Raw genomic sequence first — 18,999 nt, 5'->3', positions numbered from 1 at the left:
TGCGCGCAATTATTATCTGAAATGTAAGTCTTCGACTATGAAATACTGTGTAAAATCCCGACAAGACGTGGTTTTCACTGAAAATTAATCTAAGCAGTGTTCCAACTCTGATCGCAGAGCTAATATTGTTGTTGTTGTTGTTGTTGTTGTTGGGGATTTACAGCTGTGCTGAAGAGTCTAAAGTCCCAGTCATCAAAGTAAAATAAAGTCCAATAGTTTGATCATAGTTCAATAGTTCGTCATTTTGAAAATTTCGTTTTTCCTTGTTTCTTTCGTATGTACTTCAGGTAGCTCGATGCCGCTATTCTCTTCATTCAAAGATTTTGAAACCAGCAATAGATCGTTAAGTTGGATAAACATTGGTAATGGCAATATGTTTAATAGTCGAAGCTGGCTTTTGTATGCTGTATCTTTATTTCCCGTTATCCATTTGACTACCTTTTTTGAAACTTTTCCAGAATTTGAATTTCAGTTCTTCCTGCAGTCAAGCACGTGAAACCATACAGAAATACCGGCAGAATTAAGGACTTATATAATCCCAATTTCACAAACGTGTTTACTTTAGTTGCAACATTTCGCGTAAGCATGTACAGAACTTTATTTGCTTTCTTCATTCTTTCTTCAATATGTTGTTTCCACGATACATCAGCCGCCACGTTAATACCAAGATATACCTGCTCCGGACAACACATGCTCTGCTATGTCCCGAAAAATAGTTTTGAGGAGAATTGAGGCTCACAGGACTAAACGCAGCAAAAAGCTAAACCCCCAGACGGTCCTAACACCAATGCGCTAGTCTTCGTGACTTGGAACTTCTTCCTCTAATTGTCTGATGGCTAAATACTTTAGGCTGCGGCCAATGGGCGAGGTGCCTATGCAACTAATAGCGGAAAGGTTTCACACGCATTGAGTTTCTCATAAAATCTATGCTAAGCCTGTAAGGGCAACCTCAAAATGTTAGTTGCTCCACATCTGCAACGTTGATTTTGCTGTATTTTTGTGATTTGTAAATGGTATCTTATTTCTTGAACTCCCCAACTCATGTGTAATGGGCAGTAGTAGTAGTAGTAGTAGTAGTAGTAGTAGTAGAATAGACTTCAGGGCAAAACGCTCTAGGTGGTTTTCCCCTTTTGCAGTCCAAGTTTTAAGTTTGTCGTAGCTTTACAAAGATGTTGCAGTTTTCGCATCTGCATAAGGGTCTCCATGTGCATTTGTTTGTCTCGATGTACTTTCTCTTGAAGAAGTTCACATAGATGTCAGTTAGAGGCGTTTGTCGGGTTTTTCGTGAAAGCTGAGACAGGCGCGGATAAGGCAGTTTTAGAGGCTCTTAGTTCGTGCCAAGAAGTTGTCGCCAGTCTTTTGCAGCCTGGTTTTGCTGTGACAGAACAAAGTTCGTTGCAAAAAGAATCCTCCTTCCCTCGATTAGGTTTCTGTCACTTTCCTTTACAGCATACTCTACAAATATTGTATCTCCTGACGATTCTTTTTTTTTTCAGAAGAACATGCCTAAAAAGGGTAAAAAAGGAGCTGGTGGGAAAGGTAAAAAGGGAAAAGGAAAGAAAGGATCGAAAAAGGAGTAAGTAAAAATTTAGCATTAAAAAGGCAGAAAAAATTAATGCACTACCCCTTCAGATCCAAATTGATTCTAAAGTTCCCCGTGCACTTTTGGGTCACAAGTGATGTATCATCCACTTAGCTCATTGAAAAATAAATGGAAAAAATCCATCCATCGAACCTAAAGCGACTTTTGTTGAAATAGTGCCCAAATCTCGAACCCAGCTATCATGTGTATAGTTTACCATGAACATCCATTTAAGGGCAGTCAATACGGAAATGTAAGTAAAGTCGTAGAATATCTAGCTATGTATGTTATCTTTTTGTTGTAGACTAAGAATGAAGATATATTCGAAACTGCACCTCATATATTACACTTCTTAAGTTAACGAAAGAAAATGAATTTCCTTGCAGCACTCTCCATCGAATTGCGCTTTGATCTGAATCGATCGAAGACTTACCTTGTTAGAAAAAAGTTTGAAAATGGTGAAGTGTGTTCTCAATTTTCAGGAAACCTGGAAAAGAAGACATTGCTGGTCTAGCAGCCGCCAATGCTCGCATCTGGGAACATCGACTTGATAACATAGAGAAATCAAGAAATGAGTACAGGTTGGACAATTCTACTCAAAACCTTCAAAGGCTATTTATTAAAATGGGAAAAGACCTGATGGTATCCGTTGAAAACTTGACAAGGAGGCTCAGTAGTGTGCGTTCGCACATAATGTTCCGACCCCGCTTATCCACAAGCTGGCCTAATTGTCTACCAAATTAGCAGATAAAAAACTTCCAGAAATCTCATATATTGAGCGCACATGACAAAAATCTCACATATTGATCAAAATTAGTTGGTGTATGCGTACAAAAATTGCTTCCAACTTTCAGTCACTCAGTAATGTGCAATGTAAACAATGCCATGTTAGTGTGCCGAAGAGACCTGTCATTATTAAGACTACGAGACAAGACAAACAAAAAAAATAAAAAAAAACATTTACATCCAAAACTCAATGTCTAATTTTTTGAAAAAAAAACTTCCTAATAACAAAGTCAAAATAGCGTCAACAAAAATTGAAAGAAATAATAAGTATTTCACTAGACAAACGTGGATGGAACCAGAGTTTATTAAAACTCGGTAGCAAGTAGACAAAAACGACACAGTAAAAAAACGTTTGTTTTCTTGAAAAATAATTTTAGTTAATGAAAACCATTAGATATCAATTCAAATCCTTAAGTATGTTTCTGGTCATTCATGCCGCAAAATGAGCAATATGAAACTTGTCCTTATTAACCAGAATATATCGTACGTCAACAAAAATAAACGATGAATTCAGCCGTATAAAAGATTCTATTAAATTTTGAAAATGGCGTCAAAGCCGTTATGACCGTAATCTAATCCGTAAACAGTAAGATATGAGCAACTGCGCTAACTTTGAACGACAATATTGAGATATGTAACCTTTGAATAATGCGACTAGGTAACAAATATTAAAAAAGAACAAAGGGAAAAGTCGTAAAAACTTTAGCTAGCTACTCAAATCCACAAACAGGTCTTTTTATTTCTCGAAAAAGCCATTGAGATGTGTCATTTCCAGATTGTGCCATACGTCTACCAAAAGAACGATAAACACAAATGAAAAATGTTGCAAAAAAAATTTGCGAAAAAATGAAACAATTTTGCGAAAATCTTATGGAAGCCGTTAAAACAATAAGCAATGCACTATAAACATAGATATGATCGATTTTGCTATTCTTCGACGCCAATAATTTGATACGCGAACTGTAGTTGTTGATACTAGGTAAGAATTAGACAAAAAAGATCAGCAAAATGCAAATCGAAAAAAAAACAGCTTTTTATTTTTTTTTATAAACATCTGATTCCAAAGTCATGAAAAATTTTAGATCAACTGCAATTAGTAAATGGGCTTCTTTCCATAGAAAACTGCTATGACCTGCAGTTATCCAGAATTTTTCATTCAGCTACCGAAGGAACCACAAACGAAGAGGACAGTAGAAAATTAAGTAAGCCTTTTGGGAGACTTGTATCAATGCTATTAAAACGATATTTGATGCACTAAAAACGTTCGATTTGGTTAATTGTGCCTTTTTGCGACACAAATAATTTGATATGCAACCTGCATTTTTTGAGAACAGGTAACATCTAGATAAAAAGAACAGTAAATTGAAAAATTATAGAAAAAAAAACGTTTGTAATTTTTCTTAAACAGTTAATTTCAAAAGTCTTGGAATACTTTAGCTATCAACTGAAACCATTTAATAAGTTCCTTTGTTTATCCATTGGAAGCTGTTAAGACCTACAATTATCCAGAATATGTCAAACGACTACAGATAAACAAAAAACTACGACAAAAATAAGTAACTCCCTTTAACTCTGCTAGAAGACGGTGTCGAAGCAGTTAGACAATCTATTCACTGAAATCCTGCTGTGTTCAATTGTGCCTCCTTTTTATGCGCCGATAATGTGATAACTGACAGGTCAATAATATGGCAAAAGCAGATCATAAACCTGAATGATGGGAAAAAGTCGAAAAATCAATAAATAAACGTTAAAAAAAATCGTATCGAAGCTGAAAAGCCGATACTTAAAACGTAAAACCGCATTAAGTATGAGATCTTTTTGGTAAATTTTAGTAATTATTGGTAAATTTTAACTCATTGCAAACACGATGCAACCTGTCTTTGCCGACCTTCAGGTCAAAGTTGGCCAAAAAGAAAAAAAAGAAGAAAAAGCTGAATTATCCATTGTTTTTTCAAAATTGTGTTTTTAAAAGTGAAAAGGACTATAAGCTTAAACCAGAGAGATTTCCTTGAAACACCATAGGCGGCCTATTGGAACGGGCATTAGTACGCTATGATTTGAATCGTTCTTTTCTGTAATTATCGTAAGAAAAAGCAAAAATGTGAAAACGATTTAAAAAAATATCGACTGATTACAATCCGAAAGTTATTGGACTTTAAGAAACAACGAATGGACGAAAACCAACCCTGCTATTGCCGTTCGTCCTAGTAACAAGTAATTGTGCATTTTTCATAATTATTGAGTTGAATTAGCCAAAAACCGGCACAATTTCAACTCACGAACAGCAGTCTCAAAGGATCCAGAAGGAAAACTATCTATCTTTGAACTTAACGAACTTATTTTGTAAGCAGTTTTTAGGAGTGTTAATCCGGTAAATGTAAACAGAGTGGACTATAGAGGTTTCTTTTGTGCCATTTTGATTAAAATATGCTGATTTTTAAAAGATTTACTAATACAATTAATAGACAATTGGTAATATGTTCAAATAATTCCATTGAAGGCAAAAGAAGTTATTACTGGCTTTCGAACGAAATTTGTAGCGTATATTAGGACTGTTGGTCTTTTCTTATTCTATTTTTGTACAATCTGTTTTTCTTGATTTTATCTAACCTAACTTTTTGTCCTCAAAACCGGCATAAACATGTAAAGCATTAAGTCTGTATTCAGTGGTATAAAGATTTTCTAATCTCCAGATATCCTTTTCATCTAAACTGCCGAGGAGGTGTAGTTGCCTGCTCTCAAATGAGGTTTCTAGCAATTATAGTCGTGCTGGTGTTTTATTAATAGCCGCACAGCGATAGCTGGGGCTATTATTGGCGTGCTCTTGGTTTTTTTTACAATTCAAAGAATTTGAATTGTGTTTGGGCGCTGTGTTTTTTTAGATCTGTTCACACATTTTATTATTTTTGAAGTCAAATTGGAGTAGTGATTTTGGTCACGTCGAAACAGGAAGTGGAGCAAAAAAGCTAGTGGTTTTGCGGCGTGAAATTTTTTGCTCTAATTTTGAAGTAGAGTGAGAAAACAGTGTTTGAACAAAAATTCGCTTTCTCGCTATTGGTTTTTTTGTTCACATGCGGCAATTTCACTTGGATTTTTACTGTTTTTTTTTATTTTTTCGATTGGATTTTTTTTCTAAATGGTTTTTCCAATCCATTCATAGTCGGTTCTAGGTCTAGTTTTCTGTTGAGTCAATGAAAATTCTTTGATTGCACGTCAGGACTTGTCCTGCTATGTTTTTTTTATTTCGTCGTCTCGATTTTTGTTGTCGCGAGTAGTGAAAAATGGGGTGGTCTACCGCACATATAGGATCCCTCCCTACCCAGTCTCGAATCTACGCCAAAATCACTCTATCTAGCACCTAGAAAGCTGCCTACTCCCTTGAGCTACAAAACCCAAATACTGCTAACATTGTATCACTATTTACGGTTATTGGATTTTGTTATGTTTAATACATGGTAACACAACTTGCGATTGTTGGATTAATGCACAAGTTCAGAAATTTTAAACGCGTTTAGCTACACAACATCAAATTAGCTTTAAAACAATTCAAAATACCGCAAATTCTAAGGCAACTTGGCCCAGATGGTACGTCATTATGACCAACTGGGCTAAGTTGCCTTCTTGTAACCAAAATTACTTTTTATCATGATTGAACAAACTATGCTATCACAATTTTGGAATTTATTTGAGTTCGAATAAATAAGCCACCCTATAAATACTAAGCTCCAAAACTTACAATCATTCAATTTCAGCAGTTACCATGAATAGCTGTCCAGAAAATTCAGATAATTTTCGATTCATAGTCTACAGTGCTCAAGTCCTCATTCCCTCTCAGTTTCCATTCGATTCAAGCAGCAAGAGACGCAAGACCGACCAACGAGAGGCCAGTCAGACAACCCAAGTTCAGCCAAAAGGCCTTGCACACTGGACTGATCAGTTCACAGAATGGCAATTTGCTGTTGTTAACCATGAGCCAGAAAAGACTCAACAGCATTTCAGATGGTGCGACGACATCTCATTTGAGCACCAACACATTCTGGTCTATACAAACGATAATCCAAAACATACGGAGAAGATTATCAAATCCTATATTCGCCATGAACGCAAAATCCTCTTTGAGATCAAGGCAAGAATTTTTGCACCATCAAGCGCGTTTCAGACGTTCAATCAGTAATTCTTGCGTCTCAACATATCAGACATTACAAGACGGGGAGACATCTTCGAGCAATTCACAAGAAACGCTGATACCGTAAGGGACATTTCACCCAAAAGATGTAGCGCAATGGAGACAGTGTGGGAAATTGAACGATCTTGCCCAAATCGGCGATTAGTGCCAGCAGGCATGACGGATTATCAGAGAAGAATTCTGACGAAAATTGAAAGCCTTGAGAGTACCGATTCTCCGTTCAAGAACACTTTAGAAGACTACATTGATATATTGGCGACTGGCTGGGGATCAATTTACAGATCGGATCACTCGGTCTACTTGGAAGTTCAATGTGGAATGAATAATGCGCAGTGTACTTGCTGGGAATGTTGGGACGCTCCTTTAGAGGAGGACTGGGAGAACAAGGCGCGCAAAGAAGAGGTGGAAAATTCCGATGAATCATCTAAACAAAAAAAGAAAAACTGATAAAAGAAACTGTAACTATAAACACCATTTTCTTTATATACACTCTGTAAATCAGTTGGTTGGGGCATTTGAATGATAAACATTCCTGATATTAATAAAGTATTGAACAACTTTGAAATTGTTTCCAAGCATTTTCCTAGGAACGAAACAACAAAGAATGCCTTTTTGGCAGTTTGTATGTTCATTGAACCAAATTCTGATCTCCAGGTCATCAACAAACTGGCCCCACATGGTGGATTGATAGGACCTGGTAATAGCAGACTTCATAAATATCTCAAGCATTTGAAAATTTTGAGAACGCATGCTGCATTTCATGATGCCTTTGGGTTCATGAAAGAACAATACGCAACAGGGCCCGGCTATGTATACATTGTTTCAAACATTCCTAGCCATTTTCTGTGCGGGCACGTTACCGGTGTTCTTTTTTGGATAATATTCAAACTAGTTTTTCGGTCCTATTTTGATGCGTTGCCATTTTAGATGACTAGATAAGTTTACACTGCATATTTCAAAGCTCGCAGCTCTGCAATTTTTAAACAAAAATCAGAATGAAATTATTTTGCGGAAACTGTTGGAAAAAGGTGGGTCAGAGATGTGTTCCCGTTCAAACCGAAATTGATCTTACTCGAGATGAAATTGAACTGCTAATTGAGGCAGCTAAACTGTTGGAATACTTTGTCGCTATATCACAGCAATCGAATAAGACGCCAACACCTGAGCCACCGCCGAGGAGTACACTATAGTCATGGCCGACTCACCGGATTGACAGTTGGATTTTGCCAGTAAGATTATTTTTGATGATAACAATGAGGAGCGCCCACCGTGGAAACTGTGTGGAAACATTGAAAGATCTTTGGTATTTTACAGTATTCACATCTTTCTTTTGATTGGAGCGATTGCAACGAGTCTTTGCTTTCTGTTCATCAATAAGTTCTCAACCGAAAGACCAGAAATTTGGTCTCTTTTAGCATTTAGTATTGGCTGTTTTATTCCCACACCCAAATGAATAAAGTTATTGTAACGGAACCTCATTTGATGATGGTGGTCGTCGGACCCAGTGGATCAGGAAAAACACGCCTGGTTGCAGATATCCTCATCAAACAAGAACGTTTATTTTCTCCCAGCTTTGACAAAGTGACATATGTATATCAGCATTGGCAAAATTTTATACAGAGCTTGCCAATATTCTTGACACAAAAATAAGTTTCATTCATGGACTTGATTGGAGCAAAATCAACTCCACTCATGAGAAAAATCGTCAACTAGTGGTTTTCGACGATGTGTACAATGAAGCCAGCGAACAAGAAGAATTTTTAAACCTAGTTTTTTCTGGTCGCCATCAAAACAGACACGCAATTTTATTGAAGCATAATTTGTATCAAAAAAGTAAAAACTCAAAAACAATCGATCTTAATGTTACGCATATGCTTTTGCTGAAAAACCCCAGAGATATTATACAAATTGACGTTCTTGGCCGTCAATTGGGCAGCCGTAATCTTTTATTGTCAGCGTATAAAACTGCAACCAAGGAACCATTTGGATATTTCTTGATTGACCTGGATCCTCGATGCTGTGAGCAGCTACGGTTATGTTCAAACTTGACGGACAATTTTACAATATTTTACAGTTCACAAACCTTAGATAATAAAATTCAACTCGATGAATCATTCACATCATCTGACTACTTTCAAACTGCTTATGGGCTTCAAACCTGTATTGAAGCGTTTCGCAATTCTTAATGAGTTTATAGAGTTTCTACTGGACTGTATTTATAATATTGTTCATGGGAATGTCTCATTAGCTCAAACTACTTTAAATTAGAGCAAATTAAAAAAATTTAAAAACATTTTAACATTTGTTTGTAATAAGAAAGTGAAGTTCAGTCAGAAACAAAAACTTCTCGCAACCAATCAGGGATTGCAGCTAATTAAAATAATTTATGAGCCTGTTCAAAATCATTTTAAAGATGAGCAAGCAAACTTAAGTAGAAGCAAAAAAGTTTTTACTTATTTCATTACAAACCTATAGCGAGCTGTTGAACGGAAACAAAACAGTACAAGATAGCCAGACCTCAACCTCCACCACTAAAGAATACTTACTTTCTCACAGCAACAAAAACAACGAAACAGACGTTGCAGCTCAATTGAGTGTTGCAGCCACCCTCAATCAAGTACCTAAGCCTGGTGGTCAAACCCAGAAACAGATGAAATGATAGCTAGGGAACATCAGCAAAATAATTTGAGTTCGGACGAAGCAAACGAAATAGTAGAACAATTATTATCAACTGGACTGTCAAGTGGGAAAATTGAAAAATCAAAAGCAATAATCAAATTGTTGCAGAAATCAGAAACAATAGCAATTGACAAGCAAACAGGAAAATTACAAAACAAATCCGGAGGACCTCCATCAGACAGCAATTTATTTCAACTTTTGATGAACATTCAGCATCCCACAAAAAAATTTTCACCTGCAGACCTTGAATTGATTAGAGCATTGAAAATTGCTCAACACTTAGTTGCAAATACAAACGCCAAGGCAGTCAGCCCTAAACTTACGAGAGATTCGAACACCACGTGGCTTTCCATGTTTTCTCCCAGATACTGAACATCTCAACACTACACCTTCTTATTGAATTGCTCCTAATACTTGCCGGAGTGGAGAGAAACCCGGGACCAGCCAGGAAACTCAAATGTGGAAGCTGCAAGAAACTTTTGGGGAAAAGTACAAAAAACGACCGCTTTTCTACTGCAAAATATGCGGTTGGGTGCATTACCAGTGCTCTGGCTTACAAAATGTAAATGACTACAACAGCAAAACTTTTACTTGCACAAAATGCAGAAATGAAAGGGTAATCTCATCAGCAATCACCCATAGCCGTGGCCTACAAACTGCACAAAAATTCTATACCAACTCAAACTACCCCTCAGCCTACGGCAGTGTCAATAGATTGATAAAAGAAACCGGACTAAAGCGGAAAACTGTAGAGATCTATCTGAAAACAAATTCAACATACACCAAGTTCAAACAAACTAGGCACCGTTTTCCCCGACTGAAGGTGCAATCATACCGCTTGAATGAAATTTGGTCCCTTGATCTCGCAGATATACAATCACTATTTGCCGACAACCGAAACACCAGATATTTACTAGTCGCTGTGGACACATTAAGTCGTTTCCTGCGTGTTTAACCAATGAAAAACAAATACGCCACCACAACTAGGAGAGCTTCTGCAACAATGACAACAAAAATCAAACCAGAGAAAGTGTGGACTGACGATGGGAAGGAATTTTTAGGCTCTTTCAAACAGTTTTGCGAACAGAAAAATACAATTCTCTACCAAACTAGAAACGAAAAGAAAAGCGCTTTTGCAGAACGAAACATCCGATCAATCAAGTCTCTGATTTACAAGTACTTGAATGAAAACCATACAAGCAGCTACATAGATAACCTACGAAACGTTGTCAATGTAATCAACTCGCGTGTAAACAGAGTGACTGGTTTCGCTCCAAAAAAAGTGACCAAGCAACATACAAGCTTCTTGGTATCCCTCACATTGAACGAGAAGATCCAGAAACCAAAATTTTCAGTTGGTGAAACGGTTCGGATAAAGAGAAATATTAAAACCTTTCATCGTGGTTATCAGATACAATTCAGTCACGAGATATTTCGAATAGATAAGGTCCTCATACTCAACCCTCCAACATACCGTGTAGTTTCCCATGAAACAAGTGAAGCGATAGACGGCAGATTTTACGAAGCTGAACTAACAAAATATTCAGAAATTTAATATGACATCATTAGACAGCCTTAGAAGTTTCACAATAAATTTAATTTCAAACTCGTCCACAAACACTTACCCCGGCAACACAATGGCATCTTTTACCAACTTGTTGCCAAAAACAATTGATCTCAACAAAAAATTTGGCCGCTGGCAAGTGGCATTGCTCGAAATTTCATGGCCCGCTAAATTTCAAAACGTTACACAAGGATTACTAGAAACTAATCATGGGGAATCAGAGTCCTCTGAAGATGATAACGATGATCATGACGATGATGGCGATAAAGTAATAGAGCCAACAAGTGCTGACGAGCTCTACGCTGACATAGGCCGTCGTCGGCGTCGACCTACAGGTGCGACGGAAAGTCCTGCGAAAATTTCCAACTCGAGATGCACAATTGACACCGGCTACTACCCATCGATTGATCATTTGATGAGGACAATTTTTGCTAAGAGTTTTCGATCAAGACACGCAACTGATTGGCCTTACAATTGGTGTTTATCAAGTCACAGTCAAAAGCTAAAAATATTGCCACGAGGTCACCAAAAAGATGATTTCCAGTCTACAGAAAACGAGGAGGACGGTTTTCCGACAGCCGCCAGCTCAAGTGAAGATGAAGGCCAACAGACATTGAACGGAACAAAACCCTTTGAAACACCTTCCAGTATATAACTCATTTCCAGTGACCTTCAAAATATTCTTGGTACAGACATTCTTAAAGTTGGCGTCAACCCAAAATTTCCAGTTGACATTTCAGGTGGGCGCCATACAATGCTTGTCTATTGTGACCTCATACAGGATGAAATACTGGGCAACACTTTCACATCACTTCTTAGATCAATTGCGATCAATAGTACATCAAATAGGAAACTAGACGAGGTAGCAACTATTTGTCACCAATCCTTCTCAAACCTGCTGTGGAAAGATGTAGTCAAGTCATCATTTCAATCAATAACCATAACTATTCGCGATGAAACAGGCCAACTTATGCCTTTTCTATCAATAGGTCGCAGCTGGCTGACTCTGAAATTCCAACTTTTGCCCCAATAAAAATCATTTGTCCCATTACGAACACAAAAAGCAGTCGCTCATGGACGCACATTACGACGCTCAAATTTCAAGAAATCAAGACAATTTTGTTACCCATGTAGGCCCTGCCAGACAATTTGGTTCAGGTGCCGCTGGTCTTGGTGCTCTAGCTGTGCGTATTGGCCGTTGCACATTACCTCTTTTGAAAAAATACGCATTGCCGATTGCCAAGAAGGTTGGACGGAATCTTGTCAGTGCAGCAATTCCAGAAATTGGTCAGATGATAGCCGGAAAAAAGAAGCTAAAAGCTGTTGCGAAAGATTCGATCAAAAAATCAGTTTCAAAAACAATCTCGGACTCCGTGAAGCCGTCCCGCTCGCGTGCGGCGCCGAAAGGACCGCGCTCCACGCACGCATCGGGCGCCCGGGCCCGCGTCGCCGCGCCGTCCGTACGCCCGGTGGCGGATGGGAGCCCCCCCAGGGAATCCTTATCAGCAAATACACGAGAGATAAGAAGAAAGACAACCTCTCCCAGGCGGACTGCAAAAACGATCAACGGCAGCACTTAAAAGCCAAACGCAGTCGAACTGATATTTTGTCAAACATAAAGTACTAAATGACCGAGTTTACGACCTTAGCAGCAGATATTGCCAACCCTGTAACACATACAGCGCTAGATTTTTTCGAAAAACCCAATGTTCTTGTTAATTATGAAAGCGGATTCGACCAGGAAATCTACCCACAAGTTGGTTCTCGAGGTCCAACCTTGGATTGTCTGATTTGTGGAGATCAACGCAATTGCATCGACCTCAATTTTTTACAATTAGGACTTCAAGTGGCTATTTACACGCCCGATGGAAAAGATCCTACCAAGACAAGCGACGCAAGCAAGGTTGTTTTTGCAAATAACGCGCTACACAGTCTGTTTTCACAAGTTGAAGTATACGCTAATGGAATTCTGATTTCGGACAGCAACAACACGTACCATCATCGCGCTTTTTTGGAGACTGAGTTGACAACAAACAGTGATAGTAAGGAGACTTGGGCAGCTTGTCAGGGATACACTTACGATCCAGAACCCTCATCAGATGCCAATAAATCAGAATGGCTGCAATACCGCTTAAAGGACACATTGACCGGCGAATACACGTTCAATTTCTATGGCTCTCTATATGTGGATTTTTTCAGTTGCGAAAAACTAATGCTCCCGGAAGTTGACATTCGAATAAAACTCTACCGCGCAAGTAATGAGTTCAGTCTGATTAGCTTAGGTGACGACTCAGACAAAATGTTTACAGCAGTTATTGAAAAAGCCTCGCTGTTCGTTCGCAAAATTACTGTGACCGAGTCCGTTCGGCTTTCAATTGAAAGGGCACTGCTAAAAGTTCCTGCAAGGTATCCTTATATAGAATCCTTGTGCAAAAGCTTCATCATGCAATCTGGACAAAACTCTTTTGTTAAAGAGTCCATATTTGGAACTGAGCCAATCAGACGCTTAACGTTGTGCATGATCGCGAACGACAAGTTTAGAGGTTCGAAGGACACAAACCCGTTCTTGTATCACAAGTACGACATGAAACGAATCGAAATAATACGCGGTAACGGCCTACCAATAGCAGGCACTCCCGTCGACAGAGAGAACAATGTCCGCATATATCACAACAGTTTAACGGCTCTGGGATTTAAAAACGGTGGAAACAAAATTTCTCTGAAGGATTTTGCAAACAAACTCATTGTAACCTTTGATCTGACATCATCACAAGAGGCGTCTAAAAACCTCACATTATTCCCCGAATTGACAGGAGCACCAACAACCCTCAAATTATTTTTCTCTGAAGCTCTCCCGAGGCAGTTGAACTTTTTTTGATTGGAGAAAGGTTCAGTCAGGTCTTTATTGACGCAAAAAGAAATATCTCCAAAAACCAAACTATTTTCAATGGATAACGTGTCCATTAAGAATGTAGCTAAAAAGTTTTGTCTCCTAAAGTTTACTTTCGGAGGCGTATGGTCGGCCAACAATTTTCCAAAAATAGCTCAACGCAGCGCTCGTTTCCAAATAATAAACACTTCCCCTTCTTATATGAGGGGAACACATTGGATACTGATTGTTGCTATTCATTCAACCTTTTCTGGAACTACTACAAACTAAAATAAGAGGCGGCGTGGTAGAGAGAGTCATGTTAAGCCAGCAAAGAAGTCAATAACTAATATAGTAATTTGGAATAGCTTGCCAATTCCACTAAGTTTATGTCGATTTCTACGAAAGGGTGCATATTATTTATTCAAATTGTGACAAATATACTATTCATGAAATTGCCTCATCACCTCATCCACAATCCCAATCTTCCAATTTGTGTGGCATGTACTGTCTTTACACCGCATTGAAAATTTTTGAAAAAATTGGACATGCCTACTACAATGACTGAAAAGACTGCATAAGTGCGATGAAGCAATTTCGACACCTTGTTGAGAGCGCAGTTAAAAATATTGGTTTGAATAATGAAGTAAATTTGATACGATTTTTTAATAGCCGACTGCAGTCAAAACATACGTTCAAAATTATGTAATAAAAATTTGTATTTGACATTTCTAATTTCTCTAGTCTGAGTCAGAGTAAGGAACAATCAGCCTCGATCGCTTTGCTGGCAATACTTCAATTGAACAACTTTCATCATCGCTCTCGCCAATCAATTCTACTTCTATCGCCTCATCATAAATGAAAGGGTTCCCAGTCCCACACTCTTTCTCGCTATCATCCTCTTGCTCATTGTCACTCAGATCACTCCAATTCAAAGTAGGTTCATTTTGATCAAACTCTCGCGGAAAGAACCCGAGATCAGATGGAGCTAAAACATAGTCACTATAAAATTTGTTCTAATTGCATTATTAAAAAAACATTTAACAACCGAAAGATGAAGTTGATGCAGTGGAGACAGAATCTGCGTCATGTGGAGTGAGCTCTTTGAACTCAATTAAGTTCTTCTCTTAGTCAGCTGACTGTGAAGCTCGATCGTCGTCGTCGGTATCGCTTGAAAAGTCAGTACTGGTTGTGCAAGGTTTTGGTGGCTCCTGGCCAAGACTATAATGACCGTACGGTAAGGTGTCAATGCCTTTATCAAGAATAAACCGCTTGTCGTCGAAACAGCTCAGAGCTGTTTTATTGGTAGTGGTAACTTGTATCTGGTGATTAGCGGAATGTATTCTGGTCATTGGCGCCCTGCTGCTAACACCTGTTTGAAGACACTGGAGGTATTTGTCGTGATGAAGCGTTTTCTTAAGTACCTTCTGAACGCCCTTTGCACTCTGTTTAACACCGCTGACAAATTTGATACTATACATTTTCGATCGCAAGATTACACTTTCCTCCCAAACTGATCCATTTAATTCATCTGTCATTGTCAAAGGAACTTTTTTGTTTGTCGGGTCGAAAAGTGGATGAGATGTTGGATAGTCGCTCAAATCTAGCAAATGTTTGAACTCCTCCATGTCCTTATACAGATCATCAGTCTCTATGCGATACAAAAGGGAGTCCGTGTCCTTATAGGTGACGCAAATTCGCGAACCGTATCTTGGTCTAATCTCGTTGTAATGAAAATTGTATAGTGCGAGTTTAGAAAGATCAAGGATGACCGCTCCCACAGGCGTTGGTTTATCCCATTTAACAGTTGGCACGGAGAAGTAAACGGAACATAAGTTGTCACTGATAATTTGGAACGATTTGAAATTCGTTTTTGATGTTAGTTTCGAAGCTTTAACCTGATCCGAAACAAACTGAATGTTTTTCTTTTTCGTTTATTCTCCATGGTTTTCCCGAAACAGGCGTTGGACATAAGTTTGTAGAAATTTTTTTCGAAGGTAGTTGATGCCATTTTACGCATAGAAGTGTTCTTTTCAATATAAGGACGCAACCAGTCTGACTGATTAAACTGGAGCACGCGATGAAGAGCAACCATTTTCAGTCCCTGTTCCAGATAAAACAACAAATTTTCAATATGACAGATATAATTCTTCTTATCAAATAAAGTTTCCACAAGCTTCGGAACAGATGCCCGGTTTTGAGCTAACTGCTTACTATAGGGTGACAACCAGTCGTCACTAATAAAAAGTTTCTCAGGAGCCAGTGGAAAATCAGAATGATCGTTGTGAATTGAGGCGGGATAATTGAGATCAACTTCGACAAAGTAACCGACACTATCTTTGTTTTTATAAGTCTCAATGAGAGAATCAATATCAGCAAACTCAGCCCACTGGTATCCGTCTTTTGGCAGTTTTTTCATCATTATCCCACCATAAAGCGAGGTTACGTCTAAAAACGCCCCATAAACTGACTTTTGATCCTTGTTGTAACCATTCAGATCCTTGTTGTTTGCTCGAAAGTGGCGAAGGGCTCCTACTCCGTTGAGACCACCTCTGATTGCTTTTTTCGCAAAAGAGGAGCATATCAACGTCCGAAAGCAATCGAAGTTCAACGTCCGTTGTTATCAACATTGCGTCCCAGCTGAGATTCGGTGCACTGTAGAAGTATGCTGGATCTAGACGGTAAACATTAATGCACACTGAACGGAACAGTTCAAATACATCGGCCAGCAAAAAGACATCAGTTTCCAAATAAGCATCGTGGTAATCTCACATTTGAACAACTGATACATTTCAACAGCTTTCTGATGCATTTCCTCTGTGATATCTATCTTTCCTGTTAATGTGTTTTTCCACTCTTCTCCGTAAACGGGAAGACAATGCTTAAACTTTTCAAAACAGTCCAGATAGGAGTAGGGAAAAATTCCTTTGCTTCTAATTCTTTCGAAATCAGCATCTGAGTATTGAGCAAAATGGCTACGAAGCAACTTAAGATCACCATCTTGTAACGTCTGAGCCAAAGAATCAAGACCTGAAGCCATAAAACTGAAACTATCGAGAAAGCGTATTTCGTTTCGAACAATTTTCTCAACACCACATTTATTGATGTAGGTCTTAACAGGAACTTGAACCGAAAAAGAAATAAACGTCTCCTCAGTTCTTGATATTGCAGAGAGAATTTCGTTTTCCTCCAACACAAGGTACTTCACTATGTGATGAGCATCGTATCGCGACAAATTATGAAAGAGAACCGGTAAAAACGATCCAACTGTAACAGCTAAATTGCAAGCTGAGTGCGCCACTCCAAGCACAGTTCCAGTTAAATGACAGTGATGGACTACTTTCTCCTCAGTGATTAGAAAGTTTTTTTTCACAAATGCAACACGGCGCTGTCCAGTTCTCAACAAAGTCTTGTTTCGCAGAATTTGACATTTTTAGAAAGCGATAACGTTGTCGCTCGGAGTCCGCCCATTTAACCCAACTTCGCAAAGTACTCATCAGAACTGAAATGTAGTCTTCTCCTCTATAAAACTTCTTTAGTTGCACGTTGGAATTCCTGCTGTCAACTAATACAGCACCGAAACTACAAGGGTACTGTTTTTCAACGACAAAACTCGAAGCAGAGCTTTCATTGAAGCCTTTTCTGACAAGTTCCTCAACTGATTCAAAAGCCTCAGTTCGAACGTCGAGAGCCTCTAGATCCGCATAAACCACGAAAGGGCATTTGAAAGTTTTTTGCCAATTTTTGAACTTCACCGTTGACCCTTCTTCAGGCATCTGAATAACTTGAGGTTGATGATGCTCGCAGAGAGATTTATGCAGCTTAAACTTTTCTCGCGCAATTCTCTGTAGACAACGCTCGCAAAAATTTTGTATATTGTTCTTTGAGTTGGCGGTGGCAGGCGAACGCAGCAAAACTTTCATAACACGATCCAAATTTTTTATCAGGCAATAATGCCAATTGTTTTCTTCTGATAAAAGTAACAAATTTATTCTTTTGGTTTTGCCTCTGTACTTGCTCAAATAAACAGGATAAAATTTTGTCTGTTCATATGCGAAGACCTTGATTTTAAGGTGATTATTTTTCTCAAAAGCCGGTATGTTAGAGCAAATGGCATTTTTTTTGGATTGTAGTCAAGTGCGCTAAAATTTTGACGGTAACTTTGAGGTCTTTCTTGATTTTGCTTTATAGGGAAAAGCGCAGCCAACATAGAGTAGAGAAAACAAAAATTATCCTTTAGATTCTTGATGTTCAGAACCGATTTTCGTTGATTTTCGAGTTCCGGCGGTGTAGCTATATATGAACCGGCTCGGAGAGGCGCAAACTTTGTAACCTTCAGCTCAACTAAATGCAATTTTTCAATAACCCATCCACTTCCAGCTGTGCAGAAAACGTTGATTTTAGTCAACAGTTTATCGACGTGTGAAAAATATTCGTCGGCTGTTAAAGTCGTCGAGAGGCTTTCCATTGGACTGTGAAAAAAGCAAACAGTGCTATCATCGGTCAACGGCTTCACAAATTTCACTTCAATACACATTCCAAATTTGATCAATATCAGATCTTCCAGTTTGCTGTTGATGAAATCAATGATATCACTTTCCTTATTAACAAGAAACTCAAAAGGGTCAAAACTGGAGTCTCCTGATAATTTCAGCCGAAAGGACTGAAAGTGCTCCCGAATAGCTTTTCTTTCACGCTGTAATAAAAAATTATCGTTTTGACAAAGACGAGCAGGATTTGTTCTGGCAGCAGGAGCAGTCACTGAATGCTCATCCGTGCAGTGTTTCTGCCATGCGTCCTGTTGACCGAAAAAGGTCTGACATGTGTTGCATCTTACTGAACGATCAAACTTGTGCACATTCTTTAGGTGACGGACTAAGTTTTTGGCAAGCGTAAAAACAGTTTGGCAATGGCTACATCGAAAACTCTGATCAGGCAGCTCGGAATGTTTTTGATGCCTATGCAATAGAAAATCTTGTCGTTTCGCAAAGTCTTGATTACACAAATTGCATTTCACCATAACGCCTAAACAAACTAATTAAATCAATTTTTATTATTTATTCCTTGTTGGAAGTGGCTACAAGGAAGTCTCTGGCGTTGTTCAATTGAACAAGCCAGAAAATATGCAAGGGTCCAGTTTATCCAAAACCGGGAGTCCAAGCATCTTTTTTTGTTTAATTCCTGTAATGGAGGATAGTCGGAAAACAGACTTCGAAAAACATCAACTCTGTTCTCTTTGTATCTTGCAGCAAACTCAGCCCACTGGTATCCGTCTTTTGGCAGTTTTTCATCATTATCCCACCATAAAGCGAGGTTACGTCTAAAAACGCCCC

At 38.6% G+C, this 18,999-nt stretch overlaps 1 protein-coding gene across 1 annotated transcript in view; it reads left to right on the top strand.

Moving 5' to 3' along the window:
- The first annotated feature begins 1,464 nt into the window (after positions 1-1,464).
- LOC142358695 (basal body-orientation factor 1-like) overlaps positions 1,465-18,999 on the top strand; it is a 61,444-nt gene continuing 43,909 nt past the window's right edge. The window contains exons 1-2 of the mRNA XM_075410216.1: positions 1,465-1,576; positions 2,065-2,163. Coding sequence (XP_075266331.1) covers positions 1,503-1,576; positions 2,065-2,163 — 173 coding nt within the window. The 5' untranslated portion in view covers positions 1,465-1,502. The remainder of the gene's footprint in view (positions 1,577-2,064; positions 2,164-18,999) is intronic.

This window comes from Convolutriloba macropyga, chromosome 2 (genome assembly GCF_964194025.1).
Source record: "Convolutriloba macropyga chromosome 2, txConMacr16.3, whole genome shotgun sequence".
Classification (NCBI taxonomy): Eukaryota; Metazoa; Xenacoelomorpha; order Acoela; family Convolutidae; genus Convolutriloba; species Convolutriloba macropyga.
The sequence above is the reverse complement of the archived record's forward strand: the minus strand, read 5'-3'. Positions and strand labels throughout refer to the sequence as shown.